This window comes from Nyctereutes procyonoides, unplaced genomic scaffold (genome assembly GCF_905146905.1).
Source record: "Nyctereutes procyonoides isolate TBG_1078 unplaced genomic scaffold, NYPRO_anot_genome, whole genome shotgun sequence".
NCBI lineage: Eukaryota > Metazoa > Chordata > Mammalia > Carnivora > Canidae > Nyctereutes > Nyctereutes procyonoides.
The window spans coordinates 41,413,609-41,438,039 of NW_026575120.1; the positions used below are offsets into that span (position 1 = coordinate 41,413,609).

Here is a 24,431-nt window from a genome sequence, read left to right on the forward strand (position 1 = left end):
TGGCAGAAAAGAGAAAGCAGAGCAAAGACTAGGTAAAAGAAACAAAACAAACAGCAAATTTATGATTTAAATCTAACTGTATTAGTAGTCACATTACGTCCATAGTTTAGATGCCTTAACTCAAAGGCAATGGTTGTCAGATTATATTCTTCTAAAAGTGAAAAGACAGGGATGCCTGGGTGGCTCAGCAGTTGAACATCTGCCTTTGGCTCAGGTCATGATCCTGAGGTCCTGGGATCGAGTCCTGTATCGGGCTCCCTGCAGGGAGCCTGCTTCTCCCTCTGCCTGTGTCTCTGCCTCTCTCTGTGTGTCTCTCTTTAAAAAAATAAAATAAAATAAAGACAAGACAGAGAAAACATACAAGGGTAATGTTAAATGAAAGCTGGAGTGGCTATATTAATATCAAACAGAGTCAATTCCAGATTAAAGAATGTTACTATTGATAAAGAAAGGGATTTCACAATAAGAGGGTATATGCATTAAGAGGACATATAATCCTAAACATTTATGCACCTATTAACAATACTTTCAAAATCCATAAAGCAAGAAATGATAGAATTGCAAAGACATAAATAGACAAATGTGTAAATATTGTCAGAAACTTATTTCTTGGGTGACGGGCACTGACAGCGGCACTTGACTGGATGAGCACTGGGTGTTATACTATATGTTGGCAAATCAAACTCCAATAAAAAAAATACAAAAAAAAAGGAAACTGTTTCTCTCTCTTTTAGACTGAACTGTGCTCTCATGAAATTCGTATGTTAAAGCCTTAACCCTGAATATGACTGTATGTAGAGATGGGACATTTTAAACTGGTGAATAAGGTCAAACATGGTCATAAGGGTGGGATCCTACTCCAGTAGGACTGCTGCCCTTACAAGAAGAGGAAGAGATACGGGCGGGGAGGTGGGGAGGCTTGCACACTGAGAAAAGTCCATTTGAGGAGTCAGTGAGAAGGCAGTCATCTAAAAACTAAGGAAAAAGGCCTCAGGAAAACCAAGGCTGTCAGCACCTTAATCCTGGACTCCCAGCCTTCATAACTGTAAGAAAATAAATTACTGCATTTAAGTCCCGCAGTCCACAGTATTTTGTTACAGCAGCCCCAATAAGCTAATAGACCAGTTCTCAATCACTAATAATTATTTTTATCAATAATAACAATTGATAGTTATTGCAGGAAATAACCAAAGATACATAACATTCTCAAAAGACCTGACGTAATTGACACTGATAGACTATCTGACCCAACAGCAACAGAATACACATCCTTTTCAAGCACATATGGAATGTTTAATGAGGCAGACCACAGTCTAGGACATAAAACACGTCTAAATAATTTTTTTAAGTCTAAATAAATTTAAAAGCATTCGAACCATACTAAATATGTTCTCCAATCACAACGGGATTATATTAGAAACCATAAATAAAAGATCTCCATAAAATTCCCAAGTTTTTGGAAACTAAACACATTTATAATTTTTTTATTATTATTTATTCATGAGAGAAGAGAAAGGCAGAGACACAGGCAGAGGGAGAAGCAGGCTCCCTGCGGGGAGCCCAATGGGGGACTGGATCCCAGGACCCCAGGATCACAACCTGAGCCGAGGACAAACACTCAACCACTGAGCCTCCCAAGTGCCCCCAACAACACACTTCTAAATAATACATCATAGCAAACAGGATTTATCCCAGGGAGGCAAAGTTGGTTTAACATTCAAATACCAAATAATAAACTAAAAAAGAAACCTACACAATCTTCCAATTAATCAGGAAAAAGAAAAAAAAAAAGTCTGACAAAATCCAACATACACTTTCTGATAAACACTCTCAAATCAAAATAGAGAAAAGGTTCCTCAAGTCGATAAAACCTATAGCAAACCCCAAATTAACAACAACAGACTGAATGCTTTCCCTCTAAGCTCTGGAACGAGGCACAGATGTCCGCCGTGAACATTTCTATTTAACACTAACCAGTGCATCTGGGCAAGAAAAATAAATAAAAAGTATCCAGGTATCCAGTTTGCAAAGGAAGAAGTGAAACTGTCCTTAGTCACAGACACCACTGTCTATAAAAACAAACAAAAAAAAGTTATGAAATGTACAAAAAACCCTCTAGAATTAACAAAGAAGTTTAGCCAAGTTGAAGGACAGGAGTTCACTGGATGTACAAACTACTTCCTAGCAATGCACATTCAGAAACTGAAACTCAAAGAATATTACCATTTATAGTATCATCAAAAACATTAAGTCTTAGGAGTAAATCTAACAAAAGACATGAAAAACCTAGAAGATAAAATAAAATAAAATAAAATAAAATAAAATAAAAAAAAAAAAACACAAACCAGGGCAGCCCGGGGGGCTCAGCGGTTCAGCGCCTGCCTTTGGCCTGCGTGATCCTGGAGACCCAGGATCGTGTCCCACGTCGGGCTCCCTGCACGGAGCCTGCCTCTCCCTCTGCCTATCTCTCTCTCTATTTCTGTCTCTAATAAATAAATAAGAATCTTAAAAAATTCTTAAAAAATACATAAAAATAAAAAAAAAAGATTCTCACCTAACCACATATTAAAAAAAAAAAAAAAGAACACACACACACACACAAACCATTTCAGAAAGAAAGTGAGGAAGACCTGGAGACGGAACGGAGGGATATACCATGTTCATGGATGGTAAGCCTCGCTCGAGTCAAGATGCAGTTCTTCCGTACAACCTACAGATTCCACACCATCCCAATGGAGATCCCAGCAGGATTTTTTTTTAAATAATAAATAAATCGGCAAATGGGTTCTAAAATTCATGTTTACATTCAAAGCTAAGAACGGCCAAAACAACTTTGAAAATTGCACGTGCTTACGTGCACAACTCGATGTTTTCAGACCACAACCCCTTACTTCCTGACCCAAGGCCTAACCGCTCACAGCTACCGTCCCCCGGTTGGCCTTACAAAGGCCTGGAACCGGCAGAGGGGGGATTCCCATGTGGGCGGCTGCTCTGGCTGCTCCACCTTCCCTGCTATTCCAGCTGTCTGGAGTGCAGGCGGCTTACAGGTCCCCATGTTCCACCTGACCACTCCCAGTTCCTCTGCAGGCTTGTCGCATCGTCAGGCATCTTGGGAAGTTTTGCTGATCTTGTCAAGCCTGGCTAAGGGGGCAGTGTCGTGCACCAAGCAGGATGCAGGTTCTGCTGCTTGCAGTGCACGCTCCGGGGCCCCGGGCACATGCCTAGGGACTTGGGGACCCAAAGGATACTTCCCGTCCCGCCTAGGAACAGAGCTACTGTAAATGACCAAACACTATAGATACCTGGTACCAGTCGTGCACACCAGCAGCCACAGAAATCACCGGGTCAGCTTTTTTTTTTTCTTAACATTTTATTTATTTATTCATGAGAGGCAGAGACACAGGCAGAGGGAGAAGCAGGCTCCATGCAGGGAGCCAGATGTAGGACTCGATCCTGGGACCCTGGGGTCACGCCCTGGGCTGAAGGAGCCCCCCGGGCTGCCCACTTGCTCAGCTTTTGAAACCACTCTGTGTAAACCCCACCCCGCCCAGTTAGGACAGACCATCTGGAGATGGGGCCAGAGTACACATTTTTTTTCCAAACTCACCCCATGATGCCAACCTGTAGCCAGGACTGGGCGCCACCACTATGTCGTGGACCACACCAGAAGGACCCACCCTGCATAAACAGAAGGCACCCAATCACGTGCTCATTATGGAGACTGAACTCTTTGAGAGCCCCCCAGCGCCTGCAAGACAGGGACCTCGGTGCTCCCACTGTGAAACCCGGGACCTCGGCAGGGCCCTTGTGTGCGTAACCATGACCACCCCAGTCCCACAAACAGGGACGGGAGGACGCAAAACCGAAACCACACGGCCGAAGTCCAAGGCTGTGCGCTCAGGCCTCGTCTCCCCCCGGCTTGCGCTCAGACAGGAGCAGGCATTCAGACATCTCAAAATACAGACCTCGTGGCCGTGCCCCAGCTGGCACATCCCTTCCCCCGCGTGTCAGGGTGGCTTGTTTCTGTGCCTTCTCTCCCGTGCATGCTCCATCGGGGGGCACAGGGCTCTCCCCCGCGTCCCCAGCCCCTGCACAGCGCCTGCAGACAGTGGGCCTTGGACCCTCAATCACCGTTTGTTAACGGGGCATGAATCAGCCCCAGTCAGTGGGCCAACTGGGGGACACTGGGACCTTTTATTCCTTCCAAATACCTTTATTCCACCCAGGGAGAAAGAGGCACTGTGTTCCGCGGCTTTCCTGCCCGCTGGGCCGCGGCTAGAAGGCTGCAGGCTCCCCAGTGAGGCGCTGAGCTGGGCGGGCCCATCCCTGAGTCCAGGCCTCTGCTCCCGCGTCACCCGCACAGAACATCCCCGGGGTGAGGTGAGCCGGCGGGATTAGCCTTTGTTCTCACCTGACGCCGTGCTCCTTTCTCCTTGCTCCGGGGAGGTGGGGCCGCAGCGTGCCGGGGGCGGGAGCTGCGAGGCGGGGCCTTGGGCAGGCTCAGTTCAGGAATCTAAATTGCATTTAATTGTTAGGAGCAGACAGTTGGAAGGGCAGTGCGCGGGGCTGCCCATTCCCCGGGACTCCCCGAGGGGCACCCAGTCATCAGCACCCGTCTTGACTGTGAGGTCCTTTTACAGAAGGAAAAAAAATCTCTGCAAAATGGAGCAAAGGGAAAGCGCCCCGTGCGCCTGCGGGTAAGGCTCTGCTGTGCGCTGCGGAATGCGAAGCTGCACAGAACTCTCCGTGGGTCCCCCGGGTGCAGTCACGGCAGCACAACAGCGACCCCCACAAAGGCCAAATCAGCAGAATCCGGGCCTGGGAGAGAGGATTTAGGCGCAAGCTCCAGGGCCGGGAAACCGCAGGTGTCATTCCCGGGGGCGGACCCCGGCCAAAAACACAGACCAACCTTCATGCACGGACACAGGGGCCCCCCCGCCTCTCCGGGACGATGCCCGCTGGGCCGTCCGGCCGCCGGCCGCAGAGGACACAGCCGTGGACGCCCTCCACCACCACACACTGTCCCCAGGCTCCCGGCAATGGTGTCGCCCTGACGCCGAACACCCGCGCGTGCGGGGAGGCCACAGTGACGGGAAGTAGCCGCCGCTGCGACTTTTCATTTCTCAGAACAAGTTTCCAGGGGAAAAAATGTAATAAATGCCTAATTACCAGGCTCAGAGGGACGGCTGCTGGAGCCAGCGGGGCCCGGGGCGTCTCCTGGACCAGGAGGGCGGCGTGGCCCTGGGGAGGCAGTCGGCACAGCCCCAGCACCAGCAGGCTGGGGGCCCCCTCCCTTGGGGGGAATCTGGGCTGCGGCCAGCGTCCCACTCCCACCCCAGGAGAGGAGTCCGGGGGAGAGTGTTCAAACGGCACTTGCATCGGACAGCTGGCCCCCGACTGTCCCCCACGTGCGCTCCCCAGGGCGCCTGCCTCCCGCCTCGACCCCCTGCGGGCCATGCAAGGTGCCCGCGTGCACAGAAACACGCCAATGTGCACCGACAAGGGCACACTCGCAGGCGCCCTGACCCAAAAGCGCTTGGTTCCCAGAGACCCGGCTCCCCAGCTCCCGCCCCCCCCCTGCACCCCCACGGCTCGCACCCACTCACCTGGCGTGGGTGCCGGCGCGGCCGGGCCTGGGGAGCACAGCCTCCAGGCGGCCCCGAGGTCAGGGCGCGCAGCCGCATGGCCGCCCGGGCAGGAGCCCCCCAGTTGGCGGGCACTGAGCGGGGGCCCCGCGCCTGAAGTTCCCGCCAAGCACGGCTGGAGACGGGCAGGGGCGCAGCGGCCTCCCCGCGGCCTCCCACAGCCACGGCCCCGTCAGGAGTCAGAGGCCGGGAACAAAAGCCAGGCGAGCGAGCACGGGCCCCGGCGCCCCTCCATCTGACACGAATTAGCCTCCCTCCCCCGCCCGCCCGCCGCGGGAGGAGGCTCAGGCTTCTCAGCAGCCGGGAAGTGGAGACAGCCGCCTCGGGGCAGGGCGGGCAGGGCGGGCGGGCCGCTTCCACGTGCTCCCCAGCCTCTGCTGGGGGGTCTGCGTGCCTGCGGCTGAGGCCTCGGGGCCAGGCCTGCAGGCTCAGGCTTTCAGGGTCCTGCCCCGACCCGGGTCTGCGGTGCTCAGGGGCGCGGTCATCTGCATGCCCAGCTCAGGGGCCTGCGAGTGCAAAGCAGGAAAACCCCACAGCGTGGGGGGCCTGGAGCCAGGGCATGGGGGCGGGGGGGGCACGACTCGGCAGTGGAGCGAGCTCAGGCCATCGTGACCCCAGGGTCCTGGGATCAAGTCCTGTATCCGGTCCCTGCATGGAGCCTGCTTCTCCCTCTGCCTACACCTCTGCCTCTCTCTGTCTCTCTCATGAATAAATAAATAAAATCTTAAAAAAAAAAAAAAGGAAAATCCCCAAGTGGAAAGGCTTTTTCTCCAGTTTGCCCCTTCAACCAATGAAACTGGGGAGCCCTCCTTGCCGGAGAGGGGTGAGGGTCCCGGCAGGCCGGGAGCGAAAGGTTAGGGCCCTTGCACAGCCTGGGGGCTCTCGCACCCCCCCGATCCTCAGGGCCTTCCAGCTGCTGGAAAATCCAGTCCCGTTCTGCACTGTGGCCCTGGGTTCTAGCAGGGACGGGGAAACCCCGCAGGGTGGGAGCCAGGGTGCCAGCGAGAGGGTGGAGGACGGGTCACTTAGCCTGAAGGAAGCCAGGCGGGGGTGCGGGGACGCCCGCGGCCAGAGCCCCACGGGACCGAGGGGACGCGGCTCTCCTCCTGGGGCGAGGAAGGGCGGCCTGACCCTGCGGGGCCACTAGGAGGGGGAGTGGAAGGCAGGAAGCCCCCGTGACCTGGCCGCCCCGGCCCACGCTCGGGCTTCCCATCCCTGATTCCGCGCGCAACTCCAATGCCTTAGCCTGGGAGCCGCCGGGTGGGCGACAGCAAAGCCTTTATGGCTAACACATGTGCAAATTCCAGCGGCTTCCAGGCCAGAATTAACCTCTCCGGGTCTGGCGCGCAGCATCCATCCCCCCATGTCTGCAGGGAGCAGCAGGGGCCCGTTGGCCTCCAGCCACGGGAACGCCAACCGGCCGACCCATCGGGGGGTGACACCCCGAGTCCCACTCCCGTCGCCGGGCACCTTGCTCCCCATGCTCGCATTTCCGAGGTTCCTTCACTGCTGTTCGTCTTTCCAGGGCAGATTCAGGCTTTGGCTTTGCAGACACTTCGGGGTCCTGTTTCCCCTACACCCTCTGCCCCCGCCGAGTGACACCCCTCCGCAGCTCGCCAGCCCGCATCCAAGCCGCCTCATCCCGGGGCCCGACCCCGCAGCGTGGCCGTGCGTCTGGGCCTCATTCTGCAGGATCGAGCCTTTGTCTGGGGTTTTCCGCACACAAACGGAGCACAGGTAATAAACACTGGGCAGGAATGAAAAAAATCCGCTTTGCTGCTTACCCATGCCGTCAGCCTGCCTCCGCTCACCCTCTGGCCCCCTCGCAGCGGGGTCTGGGGCTCCCTGGGGAACCCCGAGGCCGGGACAGGCTCTCACCACAGCCCACCTGCCCCGCATGAGGCCGCAGCCGCCCACCCCTGGCTTCTGGCTGCACGAGACCCCAGGAAAAAAGTGAGGCCCATCCCGCAGAGGATGGACTGTGCTCCTGGGGCACAGCGGGGTCGGCACAGGACCACAGAGGAGGGGTCTTCGCTGCTCCACCTGCCCGAGCCAGGGAGCCGGGGGCAGCACAGGGCGTGAGGACAGAGAAGGCGGCCCCCCGGGGTCAGGGGCAGAGCCTCGAGAGCCCTGCACGCCGCAGACCCTGGGCTCCTGCCAAGTGGGCCCCACGGCCTCAAGTGCAAACCTCAAAGCCACAGGCAAACCCCGTGGGGTGCATCTTACCTGCCTGCAGCCCCAGCTGGCACCCGGCACGTCCTTCACCCGCAAGCGCGAACCCCGACCCCAGCAGTGAGGTGCCCCCCCAGGAGACCAGCTGCAGGAGGGGCGCAGGCCCAGACCACACACCCGGTTTCCCTTCCCCTGCACCAAGAGGGTCCAGGGGCGGGGTCCCCGGGGAGCCCCGCTGAGAACGAGGAGCCTGGCAGCCCGAGGCCCGAGCGCCCTGGCCTCCGGTCCACGCCGTGTCCACGAGGACAAGCCAGCAGCTGCGCCAGCCCGTTCCCGAGCAAATGCACCAGCCCCGCAGGCGCGGGCCACCCTGCTCTGCGCTGTGCGGCTACAGGTTTCTTAGTAACCGGTTTCGTCATCACCACCAGCCCCCGAAAGTCCCTGTGAGGTTGGCCCCGGAAGGCGCGGCCCCCGAACGCGCCTGCTTCCCCTGCTGAGCCGCTGCCACCCACGGTCACGGCCGCTGCAACCCAGAAAAGGGAAACAGCAAATTCTCTGTCCAGGGACGGGACGTCCGTGGGACCAGCAGGCCGGCGCCGCCCTCGGCCACACACCTGGCAGGACCTCGTGCCTCGGGCCCCGGGACGGGGACCCCGAGTGCAGGCCGCGACCCCCGAGCGCCTCACATGCTGCCCGGCCCGCCGGACGCACAGCAACCGACGTAGAGCCGAGGGCAGCCAGGGGTGGGTGACAAGGCGACGTCCGAGTGGCGGCTGACGCTGACCCCACTGCCTGTGCACGCGTGCGGAGCGCCGTGTTGCACGCCTGAAACTGGCACAGTGTCGAACGCCGATTATACCTCGATCTCAGAAAAGCAAAAGTGAAGGTCAGGAGAGTTCTTGTCCAGGGATCCCTGGGTGGCGCAGCGGTTTAGCGCCTGCCTTTGGCCCAGGGCGCGATCCTGGAGACCCGGGATCAAGTCCCACGTCGGGCTCCTGGTGCATGGAACCTGCTTCTCCCTCTGCCTGTGTCTCTGCCTCTCTCTCTCTCTCTCTCTCTCTCTCTCTCTCTCTCTCTGTGTGTGTGACTATCATAAATAAATAAAAATTAAAAAAAAAAAACTTAAAAAAAATAAAAAAAAAAAGGAGAGTTCTTGTCCGGTCCAGCCTCAGAACAAGTGGCCTCGCTGACCTCCCCTGAAGGCTGAACACGGGCCAGGGCGCCCGGGTGGTTCCACTGGCTCTTGATTTCGGCTCAAGTCACGATCTCAGAGTCCTGAGATCGAATCCCACCTGGGGCTCCACAGTCAGTGTGGCGTCTGGCTAAGATTCCCACCTCCTGCTGCTGCACCCCCTCCATTCTCTCTCTTAAAAAATATTTTTTTTTTTAATTAAAAATGAAAGAGGCCATATACGTTCTGGGCTTGAGCTTCCAAACATACAAACTCAAAAGTTAGAGAGTATGTTGTTGCGCTAGATCCGCCATCGTCTTCACCCTCCTTCCAAGTCAGCTCGGGGCTTCTGCAGCGTCTCGGTCCGTGCCCATCCCGCAGGAGCAGCACCGCGGGTGTCTCAGGCGTCCCCCGGCCCCGCACGGGCGGCACTGCCCGCCCTCATCACCCTGTAGCTGGGGCACCCTGTGCGCAGCAGCCCGGGGTGGGGGGAGTGAGTCAACACAGACAGACGCCAGGTCTGAAGGCGGCGGCGACAGAGGCCACTCCCTGCGGTCACACCCGGGCCGAGCCTTGGAGCCTGCGGCCTCCTATCTGCTGCCCTTTGAGATCCGATTAGCCGAGCGACACTGATTCACGGCCACCGTTCCCCGCCCACCGTCATACCCCGGTTTACAGTGTGGGAGGGACGCAGGGACGGTGGCACCCACGGGGACGTGGTCCCAGTGGCGCCGTGTGCCCGGCTCAGGGTGAGGCTTGACCCTGCTGGAAACGGGGCAGTGGGGGCTCGCGGCGGAGGGTCGGGGCCGGGGCAGGGGAGACAGGGGCCTGCGGTGACGCCGCGGGAGGAGGGGAGGCCACGTCCCCGGGCCATAGGGGCCCTCGCTGGGCAGGGATGGAGCCACTCGGGGTGGTGGCGCTCAGCCGCCTCTGGCACTGCTGGGAGCACTGGCTCCAGGGCCCTCTGGGCGGCAGGCTCTCGCCTTGGGGGCGGGAGCACACGGCCAGGAGGACACCCGGGGGCTGTCCCCCCCCACCAGGAGCCCAGGACCACAGGGACCCGACCTCCTGGCACCTGGCCGGGTCCACACCTGCACCTGCTCCGCACCAGGTCAGGAAGGGGAGGGACAGAGGCACAAGCCCAGGTCACCGCCTGCAAGGAGCACCGGGTGTAGCCCTCAGGAACCCTCCCCAGGAGGGTGCTGCATTCCCCCCTCCCCCCTCCTCTCATTCCTCTGACAGCCTGGCACCCACATGGTTAGTCGGCACCCTGGGTGCAGAGCCACTGTCTCCCATTTCCCACTGCAGGCCACCCCGCACCCGGACGCCCTCCTCAGCCCAGGGGCTCCCAACAGCCCACTGCCTGATGCCCTTGAGGCCACAGTTGCTGTCTCCCACATTGTGCCGTTGGCCCACGACCCCTGGTAACCATCCCCAGCAAGTGCCCAGCGGTCCCGGGCCACCCCGGCCACAGCCACAGCCCCACCGGCACCTGCCTGCGGCCTCCTGTCCTCTTGCCAGACAGGCCCTCGCCGCCCGTGGAGGCCCCTGGCCCTGGCCCCGAGCCCGTCCTGGGCCGTCCTGCGCATGCTCAGCCCGGCTACGGCACCCGACCCGGCCTCCCCCACCCAGCCCCCTGACCCCAGCCTCCTCCAGCCCCTCCTCGCTTGCCCCCTCTTCCTGAACCCCCGAGCTCCGGGACTCCCCGCTGCTCACCTCCCCGGGCTGTGCCCCAAGGTGACGTGACCCTCCACCCTCCGGGCCAGAACTGGGGATGACCTCCGTGGACACGCTCCTCCCACCCGTCTCCACGGCTCGCCCAGAGCCAACCCCCACCCCACCCCACCCCCGTCCCATGCCTACAAAACTGCAGAGGAGGCCTGGCCCGCGTCCCCAGCTGACTGTCCTGGCATCTGCAGGCCGCCAGGACCCAGGCCGTGACAACACTCGGCACCCGAGACCTCTGATCCCAGGCCCACAGGCCCCCTGAGGCCGACCCTGCCCACTGGGGCCTGTCTGCCTCCCTGCTCGTCTGTAGCCTGCCGGGCAGCTGCTGCCCCAGGACATTTGCACATGCTCTTCGCGCGCCTGTGACCTCAGATGTCTGCCACAGTACCGCACCCTCACCAAGGCCTCGCCCGACGCCTGGTGGAAAACTGCCCCCCTCCTGAGCCCACTCCTCCTCGAGCCACCTCGACCTCCCTCAGGTCCTTACGACTGCCTCACATCCCACCCGGGGTCATTGCGTGGGATGGGCCAGCGCCCCACGCACGCCTCAGTCTAGGGGCACAGCTCCCCCCGCAGGGCACCCCCGTGCCTCAGTCTCCGTTCCATTTCAGGGGACACTTCACCCCCAAATGCCCAGCAGAGCTCGCTCAGACTCAGCCCCAGACAGAAACGGGACCCTTGGAAGGTTCTGAGCAAAGATGCACCGAGATGTGGCTAAAGATGCCCGAAAAGATGTGGCTAAAGATGCCCGAAATGGCTAAAGATGTCCCCTGGGACAAAGACCCAGGGGACGGACGGGGACGGATGTGTGTTCGGCAGCCGCTGGCCAGAGACAACGAAGCTGGTGCCACACCCGGTGGGGACGGTGCCCAGGGCAAGGCACAGGCCGGGACGGGGTGTCGACACGGCACTTGGGGGTCAGAGGGTGTGGGAGCCGGGGTGGCAGGCACGGGGACAGACCGGGGCGGCGGGCACAGGGACAGACGGGCCCTCCGTTCGGGGCACTGCCAGGACCTCCTGGGGACAGCCAGCGCCTAGCTGGGGTCCCACTGGGAACGTGATGCGGCCCTATGTCCACCTGCATGGAGAACCACAAACGTGTCCACATTCCCGGCCCTCCAGCCCCGCCAGCATAGTCGGGGGGGTCGGGGGGGAGCACCCGGCACGAAGGGGTGACCCTGCTGTGTTCCACGACAGCTGGAAGGACCCGGAGCCCATGGGGCCAATGGGCGGCACCGCGTCCCCAGCCCCCCGTGCAGGGGCGCATCCCACGGACAAGGAAGGGTGAGCCCAAGGACAAGTCCACAGGTGGAAATACGACGTGAACACCAAGCGCCTGGCTGCAGGGCGACGCGGCGACAGGAGGCCTCTGCTCGCCCGTCGAGGGGAGGGCGCACTCAGGGTGGCGGCCTTCCAGGTAGGCAGGGTGCAGGCCGGCGCCCCTTCCCCTCGGCTCCCCGCCCCCACCCCCGCCCTGGCCTGTCGCCCCGAAGCCCTCTACACGGTGAGCGTGACAACAGGGAAAAAGAATAGGAGCGCACCGACCAAAGCCCGGGCCCCAGGCTTCCATTCCGGGGATCTGCAGCACGCAGACGCACGCACAGGGACGCGCGCAGACACAGCCCTGCGTTTGCACACATGTGGGCACACACACACACACACACACGGGTGCACAACCTGGGAGGCGGTCGGGCGCGCTGCATGTGTGCAGACGTGTGCAGGTCCCCGGGACCCCAGGACGCTCTCCTATAACATGAATCCCGCAGACCGCTGGGCCACGAGGGAGCGCTTCCACGGAGGTCCTGGGAAGCTTTTATTTTTTTAAAAAGATTTTATTTAATTATTCCTGAGAGACACACAGAGAGAGAGAGAGAGGCAGAGACCCAGGCAGAGGGAGAAGCAGGCTCCACGCAGGGAGCTCGACACGGGACTCGATCCCAGGACCCCGGGGTTTCGCCCTGAGCCAAAGGCAGACACGCGACTGCGGAGCCACCCAGGAGCCCCAGCTGCCCCAGGAAGTTTTATAAATCAAAACGGTATGACTGGGATCCCTGGGTGGCGCAGCGGTTTAGCGCCTGCCTTTGGCCCAGGGCGCGATCCTGGAGATCTGGGATCGAATCCCACGTCGGGCTCCCAGTGCATGGAGCCTGCTTCTCCCTCTTCCTATGTCTCTGTCTCTCTCTTCTCTCTCTGTGTGTGACTATCATAAATAAATAAATAAATTTAAAAAAAAAAAGAAATGCCTTTAAAAAAAAAAAACGGTATGACTTAAAAATTCCTTTTATTTCACAAAATGGAGGTCGGCGGCCTGGGCTGCTCTTAGACCCCCAAGGCTCTGTCCGGGCCCGTGTGCAGCCACCCCGCGGCCCCCCGACGCCCCGCCCGGCTCACAGCCCGACCCAGGGCACCCGGGTCGTCAGGGGGATGCTCTGTGCAGCCCGCGGGAGTGTGATGTTTGTTTGCTCGTTGGCATTTCGTTTTCAGCCTCCATGACGCGGCCCTGGCACGGACACTGCTCTGCCTGCGGGTGCACCGCTAGTCACCGTCATGGATGGAGCACGGGGAGGCCGCAGCCTACGCCCCAGACGGAGCCAGCGGGCAGGACGGCCGAGCCTACCGAGAACACCTGCAGGCGAGGCCTGGAGCCACGGGGCCTGGCGCGTCTGGGAAGGGTTCCAGCCCTTCTTCCAACAGCACAAGGCTTCCTCGGCTGGCGAGGGGCAAACATGGGATGCCCACCCCATGGGATGCTCTGCACAGGGACCCCGTCCGGACCAGCAAACGCTCCTGCTGGCTCTGAGCTCACAGAGCGACCCCTTCACCCAAACACGGGCTCTTCTTGCCCGATCCTCCTCCCTGCCAGACTCCTCCATCTTGTCCTCTTTCAAAATCAGGAAACAAAGAGCCATGAAGCACGAGCCCACAAAACACCGCCTCGTTGTTCTCAGCCTGCCTCACACTTCCAGGCACGGCCTGCTCTGCCCACCGGCAACAACAAGGCAGGTCCGGGGTGTCTGATGCACGAGGAGACCTCCTGTCTGCACCGTCGTCACCTGCCTGGGCAGCCGCTGGGGAAGCCACGGGAATCCTCCGCAGGTCGCTCCCACCCGAGAGGCCGAGCCTCGTGTAGGAAGGACAGCAGCCGGGGGGCAGACGCCTGCATGGAGCTTGCATCCTGGAGCTCGGGCATTAAAGGGACGGGAATTGCCGCCTGCAGGGAGCAAGCAGCGGCAGGCCCGGGCACCCAGGGGCACCCAGGGGCACCCAGGATCAAAGAGGCGCTGGGAGCCCAGCAGCCGGCCTCACTCCCTCGCTCCCTCGCTCCCTCCCACTGTTTTGCTTCACTTTTCGCAGCCCGGGACCAGAAACCAAAGCTCCCAGCTCTGTTCCGTTCAGGCTGCTTCCCGCAGAGGACCCACGCCTGCACCTGCAGGCCCTGCCAATCCCTGGGTGCCCGCACATCCCCGGAAACATCCATCAGCCCCACTTGAAAGCTCAGAAGGAGCACCCCCCCCCCGCAGGGCGCCCCAGCAGCCTGGTGAGGTGCAGGGGCAGGGAAGGGCGCTCAGCTTTCATCCTGCCATCCCGCGAGTCCTGCTGGCTCCTGCTTCCTCGCCACAGGACTTGGGCCGCAATCGCCCCACCACCCCGAGGACAGTGGGACACTGTGTCCTGGCCCGACCTCTCTGTCCCCAGCACATGCCCAGCACAGAGGCGGGTCTGAGCATTCCTGAAGGGCGTCACATCCACCCCAGGGGGCAGGAGGCGGCTTCGTGTGAACCCCCAGGAGCCCGTCCACGGACTGGGGCTTGGGGACACGATCGGAAACCTGTCGGAGCCCAAACTGCCTCCTGGGACCTTGAGGGACCCCAAGAAGCAAAGGCTCTGCTGACTTCACTCCTCACGCCCCCTGCACACCCACCATCGTGTGCATCCTTCGGGAAACACGCGACGCCGGGGACTCGTGCTCAGATTTCAGCCACGGGGACAGACGTCTGGACAGCAGAAGCAACGTCATGCCATGGGCCACCCATGAGAGGGGCACGGGGAGATGCAGACTTCCTGCTGAGACCTGAGACCCCGCACAGCGGCTTTAGGGCTACATCCCTGCACTGCCGCCACGTCAGTGGTTCCCCCGTCGGACCGTTGCCGCCTCTCGGAGAAGGGGGTGCTTCTTGTGGAAACCCCGTCATTAACCCGGCGAGCCCGAAAGTTGCTGGAAAGCCGTCGGGGACACGGTGGCCCCCTGCCGTACGGACTTCAGAGCCGGTACGTCTCAGGCTCGCAGCACATCCTTACGTGGCCGCTGGATTCCAAGCCAAGGGGAAAATGCAGTCGTGCCCAAACTGCGACGGTCGGTCTCGCATTTAAAAGAAAAAATTCAAAAAATAAAAAAGAAAAAATAAAAAAAGAAAAAATAAAAGAAAAAATTCGTCCTGTTGTACGTCTTCACGCGGGCTTCCACGTTTACATTTCAGTCAAGGGCGGCCCGGGGAAGCCCGCGTGGGCACGGATGGGGCGGCTGCAAGGCCCCAGTCCCTTCTCCTGCAGCCCGAGGACCTGGGGCCCGGAATGTTCCTCCGACGGACCTGCATTTGCATCACGATGCCCATGGCCGCCGCCGAGGGCGCTGGAGGCCACTGGGTCTCCCCCGCTGGGTGGGCAGGATGGTGCGGCCGGGGGTCCCCGCAGGATTCAGGCCCCAGAGCAGCTCCTGTGCTTCCCTCATGCTGTGTCTCCTAGTCCAGTCGGTCCTGGTCCACGGCCACGACGAAACTACTGAAAACAATCGTTTCCCCTAGCACGCCGCTTCTAGGAGGCTCATGGCCACATTGCGGCGGCCCCCGGGACGTCATGGCGAACCCGATGCTGAGCTCCCGGGCTCCACGGTCCTGTCACATCTTCAGTGTCTCCTGGACATGCTTTTTTTTTTTTTCCTTGCTTTTTTTTTTTCTTTTTTAGACTTACCCTGCTGTGTATCTATTTCTGCATGTTTCTCAGATCATTTTGGGAACCGGGCAGGGTGTGAAATTATGAAAATAAATTAAAATGCTGTTTAGGGTTCGGACGGTCCGTGGGGCCCCGGGATCCCACCTCCTCCCCTGCACACCTAGCAAGTCCTCCTGACGGGGCAGGGAGGGGCCGCACAAAGCAGCCCGGGGACACAGTGATGAGGGGGCGCAGCAGCCACCGCGGGCAGGGGGTCACCGCACAGCCTAGCACATACTCCCTGCCCTGGGATGTGGGGAGAAGCCCCGGCTCGTAGGGCCACCCGGCTGTCAGTGAAGCAAATCTACTTACAAATGCTCCAGCATCTGCCAAATAAGTGAGGGGCGCCTGAAGCTCCAGCCAGGACCGGAGGCACCACCGAGGACTTCTCATCCTCCTTGGCCTTTACTGCCGATGTGAGCTGAGACCGGGCACATCGCCAGCACCGCTGGACCCCCCGGCAAGCCCACACCGGTTCCTGCATCCCACCAAGGCAGCCCCTGCCCGTCCCAGGACCCACGGTGTGACTTGTCTGGGGTCACACCCGGCCTCCACCTGCTTTGGGTCCAGCCGACCCACTGACATAAACCAACTGAAGCCCACATCGGGAGCCCCAGGCCCATATCCACTCCAGCTCCACTGTCCCACCACGGCAGCCTCGGCACATGGACCCCAGCATCCCCGGGACCAGACCCACCCAGTCCAGCAGACCTGCCAGGCAGCCCCAGTGACGGACAAAGAGGAACACCCGCCCCCCCACAGGCTGTGTCCACTCGGAAACACAACCGTCCAAAATCTAGGGGACACAGCCAAAGCCGCTCTAAAAGGAACATTCATAGCAATACAAGGCACCTCGTACTCAAAGAAACATGAAGCAATCTAGCTTCACACTCAGAAGGACAAACAAAGCCCTGAATTCGTAGAAGGAAAGAAATAATAAAGATGAGAGCGGATATACATGCAACAGGAGGGACCCCCGGGGGCTCAGCAGCTGAGCATCTGCCTTGGGCTCAGACCATGACCCTGGGGTCCTGGGATCGAGTCCCACGTCAGGCTCCCTGCGTAAAGCCTGCTTCTCCCTCTGCCTGTGTCTCTGCCTCTCTCTGTGTCGCTCATGAATAAATAGATAAAATCTTTTTAAAAAAATAAAACAGGGACACCTGGGTGGCTCAGCAGTTAAGCGTCTCCCTTCCGGCCCAGGGCGTGATCCTGGGGTCCTGGGATCAAGTCCCGCATCAGGCTCCCTTCATGGATCCTGCTTCTTGGATCTCTGCCTGTGTCTCTGCCTCTCTCTCTCTCTGAATTAATAAATAAAATCTTTAAAAATAAACAAATAAATAAATAAATAAATAAATAAATAAATAAATCTTTACCGTGATGGAGTGAGACTCGTGCCTTGAATGCAAGGATGGTTTGACACCTGCCCGGGGGTCAGTGCATGCATCTCGTTAGGAATAATACAGACGGGAAGGGCACCCGGGTGGCTCCACAGGCTGAGCATCTGCCCTCGGCTCAGGTCCTGAGCCCAACTCAGGCTCCCTGCTCAGCAGCTCCTCCCTCTGCCTCTGACCCTCCCTCCTGGCGCCGGGGCCTGCAAGCCCTGCCCTGCCACCTCCAGGCTGATGCAGCCCCAAGCTGCCCCCTTCCTGCAGCACGGCGACGGTGAAGAGCACCCGGGGGCCCGGCGGTCCTCCCAGGCGGTCCTCCCACGGCCCCTCTGGCGCGTCCTTGGCCACACCTGTCATGCATCAGGCCAGAGCCAGAAGAGCGCATTAAGTAAACAGGCAGGGGGTGGAGTCACACCTCGGCCCTCCAGGCGCCTGATGTCCATTTCTGGGGCAGACGGGCCGGGCCGGGTTGGGTGGACGCCGCGTGGCCTGCGAGCAAGGCCAGCCCCTTGCCGTCACCTCACCTGCTGCATCCCCCTCACGAAGGCGGGCGGAGGCGGTGGCACCACACGTACCGCACCGCAGAGGTTAGTATCTCTCCAGAATCTGGACGGTTTGGGTTTTTTGGTTGTTTTTTTTTTTTTCCCACATGCACAGTCCCAGAGAAAGGATGCTGTGAACGTGCCTTTGGGCCGGCTGGACACAACGCCCGTTCGTGGGACGGGCCGCTCTCATCTCCACAGGGCTCTGCCGGGTGCCTGGCACTTTTCCGAGAACAAACCCCCGTTTAACTATGAGACACGAGCTCTCACGTCCTGGTGACTGTGCGTCGACACTGGATCCATTCTGAGCGTCAGACAAAGGAAAGGATTGTGGCCGCCCGCACGGCGTGGGCTGCTGGAAGACCCACCTCTGCCTCTGTCCAGAAAGAACATTCCTCTGTGCTCCGAGCAGAGGAAAGCGTCTGCGGCCTTGTCCGGGGCCCTGCGTGGATCCCTAGCGGGCACTGACTGACAACTTTCAGTAAAACGACAGCTTGGAGCGTGGCTGCTTTCCAAGAGCATCACAGTGGACTAGACCCTCCAGTCCCGCGGACGCGTCAGCGGCCTCGTCCGACCGTCTACACAGTCGAATGCAAAGCGAACCTTCCAAAATTCCAAAAACAGGACATGGTGGCCCCAGGAAGCCTGCGGAAGCCCTGGGGACACGTGTGCGCACGCCCCTCCCTCCGGCGAGGAAGCTTCTAGAACGTCCCCGGGTGGGCGTGGAACCACGGCCTCGGGGGCGGCACATAGACTCCTGGGGACCAAGCGCCTCGCCCACGGGCACCCAGCTAACCCCGCGCTCCTCCCCGAGCGCTTATTGCACAAAAATGAAAGCAGCAGCCTTGCTTCTTGTCCTTGGAGGAGCCCGGACTTGAGGAGGGCGAGACTCCCGCCGCCCGGGGGTGTCAGGAAGGGCACAGGGGGCAGTGGTGGGTGTGTGTCCCCATCCCCAGGTGTGTGTCCCCCAGAAGGAAGTGCCTCCTGGGGATTGAGCTCCTTCCAAGGGTAAGAGACCAGGGGAAGGACGGCTGGCAGGTTCCCGGAAGACCCCAGCGCACGCCGTCACCAAGGGGCGTCCTCAGCGCCTCCCCACCCCCCAGCCCCGTGTTCAGTGATGAGCAGCAGACCTCACCCACCAGTTAAACAGCATGAAGAGCGAAGGCTTTGACACCGGTCCCAGTTAGACAAGTGGGAAGCCCTGGCCCGGCCCGTGCCTCCTTTTTCTCAACTCAACCCCCTTCCCGCCCCATCCCTGCGCAAAGCAGCCACGGGGACCTGGTAACTGCGCTCCCGGATCACGGGCGCCGGCATGCAGTTCCCAGACCGAACCATTTATCCAAATTAGAACCATTCTCCAGAAACAAAATCAGACCCTTTTAATTGAAAATAAAACCCAGCAACCCTGAAGGCTCTTTTTTTTTTTTTTTTTAATGAGAGACAGTCTTCCTGCTTTCTCGTTCCATTAATCACAGAGTTTACAGGATCTGTCAGAACAGCTCAGTAAGAAGCCTCCCTCCTCCTCGGCCTGCGGGCCTGGTTTTCGCCCGTGGGCGCCAGGGCCCGGGGACACCGAGCGCGTGGCTTCTCGAGGGCCAGCTCGGGGGAGCTTCCGGAGGTCCGGGCGCCCCGAAGGACGGACAGCCCCCACATCCTAGTCCCAGCAGCCCAAGTCCAACAACAGATACACAAGGATACTCGGCCTTGACATGGGGGCCACCGACACCGGCCACGGGGCACCGAACCTGGAAGCATGATGCTCAGTGAAGGAGCAAAATACTGTGTGACCCAACCCCGACGAGGCCGCTGGAGGACTCACACCCGGGTCCCTGGAGGTCTCGCTCTCCTAGAGCCGGAAATTGTGCAGCAAGGAGGGGGCGGGGGGGGACTCGGTGCTTTAGTTTCACGAGATGGACACGAACCCAGGGATGCACGGCGACGGCGCTTGCGGGACACGACTGTGCTTGGTACTGCTGGACGGGCCGGGGCCTCTGCCCACAGGCCCTGCACCCCAAAGCCCCCGGGACTTCCTCCCTCCCCGGCTGCAGTGCAACTTCAAAAAAAGCTTCAAAAAACGTTAAAATGAAAAAAAAAATTAAAAAAAAAAAACGTTAAAATGGGAAATTTTTTTATGTTCTGTGCATTTTAGCACAATTAAAAAAAAAAAAGTTTGTGCTCTTTGACCTCTTGGCCCAGGCTTGAAAGTCGTGAACGTGCCCAGCCAGGGTCTTGCTCAACAGCTTCTGTTTCCTCCAAATCTACAGCCAGCAGGGAGCATGGGAAAACTATTTTGGAGCAAGAGAGTCAAAAATCAGTGGAAAAAGCTCAGAGCTGGAGCGCCTGGGAGGCTCAGCGGTGGAGCGCCTGCCTTGGGCCCAGGGTGTGAACCCGCGGTCCCGGGATTGAGTCCCGCGTCGGGCTCCCTGCATGGAGCCTGCTCCTCCCTCTGCCTGGGTCTCTGCCTCCCTCTCTGTGTCTCTCACAAAAAAATTAAATAAAAAAACAAGGCTCAGACCTCCTTTACCCAGGAAGCTTCTCTGACCCCTGAGCCATGCAGATGACCAATGGCCCGTCCCTTCCTGGGCTGGGACACAAGAGGCAACCTCACTGGCGTACAAGGGCCCTCCCGCCCGCTCAGCACCCCCGCCCCCAGAGTCTGAGCAGAGAGGAGGCCCCCTGCCCTCACCCCTGCCCGCCGGCGACCGACTCAGATCTTTTTAGTGATGAACTGGAAACACACCTGTCCCGGATCACAGGGCAGACGCGCCCCGCCCCGTGGGGGATCAGATAGCGCCTCAGAGAATGAGGAAGTGCGGTTCCGACGGGGACCCCGGGCTACCCCCGGGCTACGCACGCAGGGAGGGTCACCCAAGCCGCCAGCAAGCCCCCCAGGTCACATGACACAGGGCTGCGGGTGGGGCGAGCCCCCGTGAGCCCCGGGGCAGGGGCAGAGGCGGGGAGCCCCAGGATGCTCACGGCCCAGAAGGGCGGCTCCACCCCAGGTCTGGGGCCACCAGAGTCCACTCTTTCCTCCCAGCGGGCTGCCAGAACCTCGCCTTTGATCTGCATCCAGAATCACCCGTGGGGAGGGAGGAGGGCGGCACCGAGTCAATGGAGCCCTTTTGTCCCTGGAGCCAGGCCACTGCTCCAGCTCCAGCTCCGGGAGGAATGTGCACGGAACGCAGCCGCCAGCTAAAGGCCCGCCGGCCCCGGGCACCTCGCTGGCCAGATGCGGGCCTGCACCCCCCCATAGCGACCCGTGGCCACGCAGCTGTGAGCCGGGGGCCTGGAGCACTTGCCTGCTCCCCTGGCTGGCCGGGCCTGAGTCTTGAGCCTCCCACCCCTCAGGGTGCTTTCGCTCCAGGCCAGGGCCAGCAGCTCGTGGCTGGATGGGGCCCATGGGTGCAGTGAGGGCACGGTGAGGGCGGGGCAGGCTGGCCCCAGGGCGCCAGCTGCTCCCCGCTCGGAAGCTGGAACAAGGTCCCACAGATGCGTCTGGAGAACAAAGCCGGGGCTGCCCGGGCAAGGGGAGCGCGAGCATCTCCCATGAGCAGGGAAGAGGAAGGCGGGAGCCCCCCACCCCCACCCCCGGAGAGCACGGGGAGGAAGGAAGAGAGAAGCAAGGACAGACACAGGCTCTGTGTCCGAGGAAGCAGCTGCTGGGGGAACCCTGCCAGATGGGGACACCTCGCCCGCCCCCCGCAGGAACCGTGGCGACCCCGAGAAGGAGCCTCGGGATCACAGACGGGCCTGGTTCCCAACCCAGCCCCAGGCTCCGGCCCCCCGTGTGTCTCCAGACCTGCCGGCCCTGTGACGGGTGAGCCGGTGAAGCACGCGGGGCGGCAGGGCCCACCTTGGGGGAAATACAGACAGAAACCACGTGGGGCGGGGGGGGGGGGGCGGCACGGGTCAGCTGCCGTCCAGCAGCGCCGCGGCAGTGAGCACAGCTGTTCGGTCAAAGGGACGCGTGGACTGTGCAAGGTCACCAGGCTGGGCGCCGGGACGCTCCCGGGCCCTCCCAGGCTTCCTGCCCAGCCCCGGAATGCCTCGGAAAGGCCCGGAGCAAAGGCTTCCCCCCGGGGCTGCTGGCCGGAGGAGGGACCTCGGCGGAGGGCGTGTTCCCGTGACTCCCCAGGGCGTAAACTAATCTATCCTAGTTTAGCCCACGGGGGACAAAATTCTTTGATGCTAGTCAGTAGATTGTTGTTAAAAAAAAAAAGTAACATAAAAAGAATTTTTTAAATTAAAAAAAAAGTAACATAACTCTTATAAAACGTGTAGGGGCCACTGCTGAGGACTGGGTGACACAGTGACACAGGGTCCCGGCCCCGGTGGGGGGCACCCGGGCCTCCTCCCTCCAATTCAGCAGAGGCAGCCCCCAGCTGGGGGAGGGGGTTCCAGAACACCCTACCGGGCGGCACCAGCAGGCCCACAGGCGACACCACGCGCATGAGGACGGGGCGGCGAGATGCAGGGGAGCAGCAGAGCCCCTCGGGCCGCACGGGGCCCCGGGTGTTCAGCAAACCCTGTCCTCGCAGGCAGGGGCAACAGGAAGGTGTAGGGACCTGCAGATTCGCATTTCCTGCCTTTATAGGAAAGGGAAGAGACACCAAGAAGGGACTTCCTACCCTGGACGGCTGTGGGGTGGAGGGACCGGGCCCTTCGCAGTCACAGCATCTCCTGTGCTGAAGGGAAGTCGAGGCAGCAGCCCTCGATGGACACGCTCTAGGAGGAGCGGGTGTTTCCAAGCAGGGAGGCAGCGTGACAAGGCCCGGCTCCAGCTGCACGTGGGCACCGTCCCCTGCTGGGCCAGGACCCCCATCACCGCAGCGTGGTGCAGAGGCCCCAGAACACCCGAGGGCGAGGACAGCGACCCACGCGGCTCTGACTTCACCAGACACCTGCTGCACCGACCAGCTAACCGGGGCTGCTCCTGCCGGCTCCCCGGGGATGTCGGCTCAGGCCCCCGAGTGCACGGGGACCCCGGCGTAGAGCGCCTCCGGAGGGGGCCCGCAGTCCAGGCTGGGCACACCTTCCGGGCCCCACGGCCGGGGGCGCGCTCGGGGTCCCCGCCACCAAGCAGGGCCTCTCCAGAGCCCGTCCTGTGGCTGGGAGCCACCCTGAGGAAGCCTCCTGCTGCGACGGGTGGGCCCGCTGGGTGGCCGGCACCCACAGCAGCCCCGCCCGGAGCTGGCAGGTTGTCCGGCAGGGACGTCCGTCCACGCGTCCCCACTCCAGGCACTCCCGGCGCTGGGGCGGGTGTCGGGAAGGAACAGAAGCTTTCCCCCAAGATGCGGCTGTTTATGCGGGGCTGATCCCGGCGAAGGAGCCCGGGAGCCCGGGCGCTGGCCAGAGCTCTGACCCAGATCCCTCTTTGTCAGTTTACTCATCTGTAAAACGGGCCAACCGGTGGGTCAGACATGAGGACTCTCTCCCCTCATCTTTCTAGCCTTTTTGCCTTCTTCCCAGGACTTTTTTTTTTTAACACCCCCCCCATCCCAGTCAGCAACATCCCCTGCAGGAACATATTTGACCCCGCGACCTTTAGCTCCCAGGGTCACATTAGCAAGTTGCTCCTTTTGAAACCATTAGAAGCCAGAGCGACAGTTTGTAAAAGCTCCTCGGTTTGCAGCCAGGAGCTCGGGGGTTCCAGGCAGCTCCTACTTTTTCCACTTTCTCGGAAGGTTGCAAAGAATCCATCGGCGGCGGCGGCAGCGGCTAGCCCCGGCACGGCACCCCGGGAGGAAGGTCAGCACATGCACCCACTCGGTCAGGGCGAGGACCCCCAGGCTGCACCACCCCGCTCCACCAACTGCGACGAGATACCTGGCCTTTCCTCTGCCTCCGTTTGCACGCCCGTAAAATGGGGGAATGACCCACCCCAGCTCCCTCCGAGGGATGGAAGGCAAAGGCAACACACGCAGAGCGTTCAGTGCAAGCAAACTCTCGGAAAGTACCTGTCCTTGGGCCGCGGCTCGCGTCTGAGGTCCCCGCCACTGTGCGATATTGCAAAGTAAGATACAATTACTTGGTCTGCGAGGTCAGGAGTCTGGCCTCCTGCCAGTTCCCCGGGCACAAAGGTCCCCTCATTCCGGCAGCCTGGCCTCCCCTCCACCCTCCAGCTGCAGGGACTCCCCGGCCCCTCCCAGGCCCTGCAGGCCTCTCCACACAAACGCCTTTCTTAATACTTGTTGATTGATTTGCAAATATAACCTCCCGGGCCCTGGAGCGCCCTGGAGCGCGGGGATCGCAGGACAGGAGCCTCTTTGGGGAGCCAAGGGTCACGGGGCTTCAGGGACCGCAGTGGGCACGCGGCAAATCCACCCAACGTCAAAAGGCCTGGTCCAGAGGCCGTTCTCAGGATGCAAGGAGGTATCAACCGGTATCAATGCGGTACCAATGCGGTACCAATGCACATCAACGCGACGAGCGCCGCGAGACCTTCAGGCCCCCCCGGGCGGCCTCCCGAGTTCCGGGGCCCCCGCGCTCGCCGCCCAGGGCCTGCGCCCCCGAGGCCGGTGTGAGGCGCGGGGCGCCCTCCAGGTCGCGGCCTCCGGAATGCGGGCCCAGGCCCCAGGGCGCAGGCCGCTCCCCGGGCTCCCTCCCCGCGCGGTGCCGGCCCGGGGGCGCGTGCCACAGGTGGCGGGGCCGGGCCGGGCGCCCTGCTCCTCCGCGGGGACCCACAGGCCCGCGGTCCGCGCTGGGAGAGGCCCCGGCGCCCCCGCCCCGCAGGCTCCGGCCCCCAGGGAGCGGAGGCCGCCCCCGCCCCCTGCCCCCCGCAAGCGGGCCCGGCCCC

The 24,431-nt window shown here is 60.7% G+C and overlaps 1 protein-coding gene across 10 annotated transcripts in view; it reads right to left on the bottom strand.

The window, feature by feature from the left end:
- TNS3 (tensin 3) overlaps positions 1–24,431 on the bottom strand; it is a 159,743-nt gene that overhangs the window by 134,265 nt on the left and 1,047 nt on the right. For 3 of the 10 annotated variants that reach the window (XM_055334617.1, XM_055334618.1, XM_055334615.1), the window contains exon 1: positions 5,607–5,873. The exons of 3 other annotated variants lie outside the window; for them this stretch is intronic. In XM_055334617.1, coding sequence (XP_055190592.1) covers positions 5,607–5,684 — 78 coding nt within the window. In that variant the 5' untranslated portion in view covers positions 5,685–5,873. Of the gene's footprint in view, positions 1–4,411; positions 4,435–5,606; positions 5,874–23,592; positions 23,632–24,431 lie in introns of those variants that run through there. 4 more of the 10 variants (XM_055334624.1, XM_055334628.1, XM_055334623.1 and 1 more) reach the window with 3 other exon arrangements.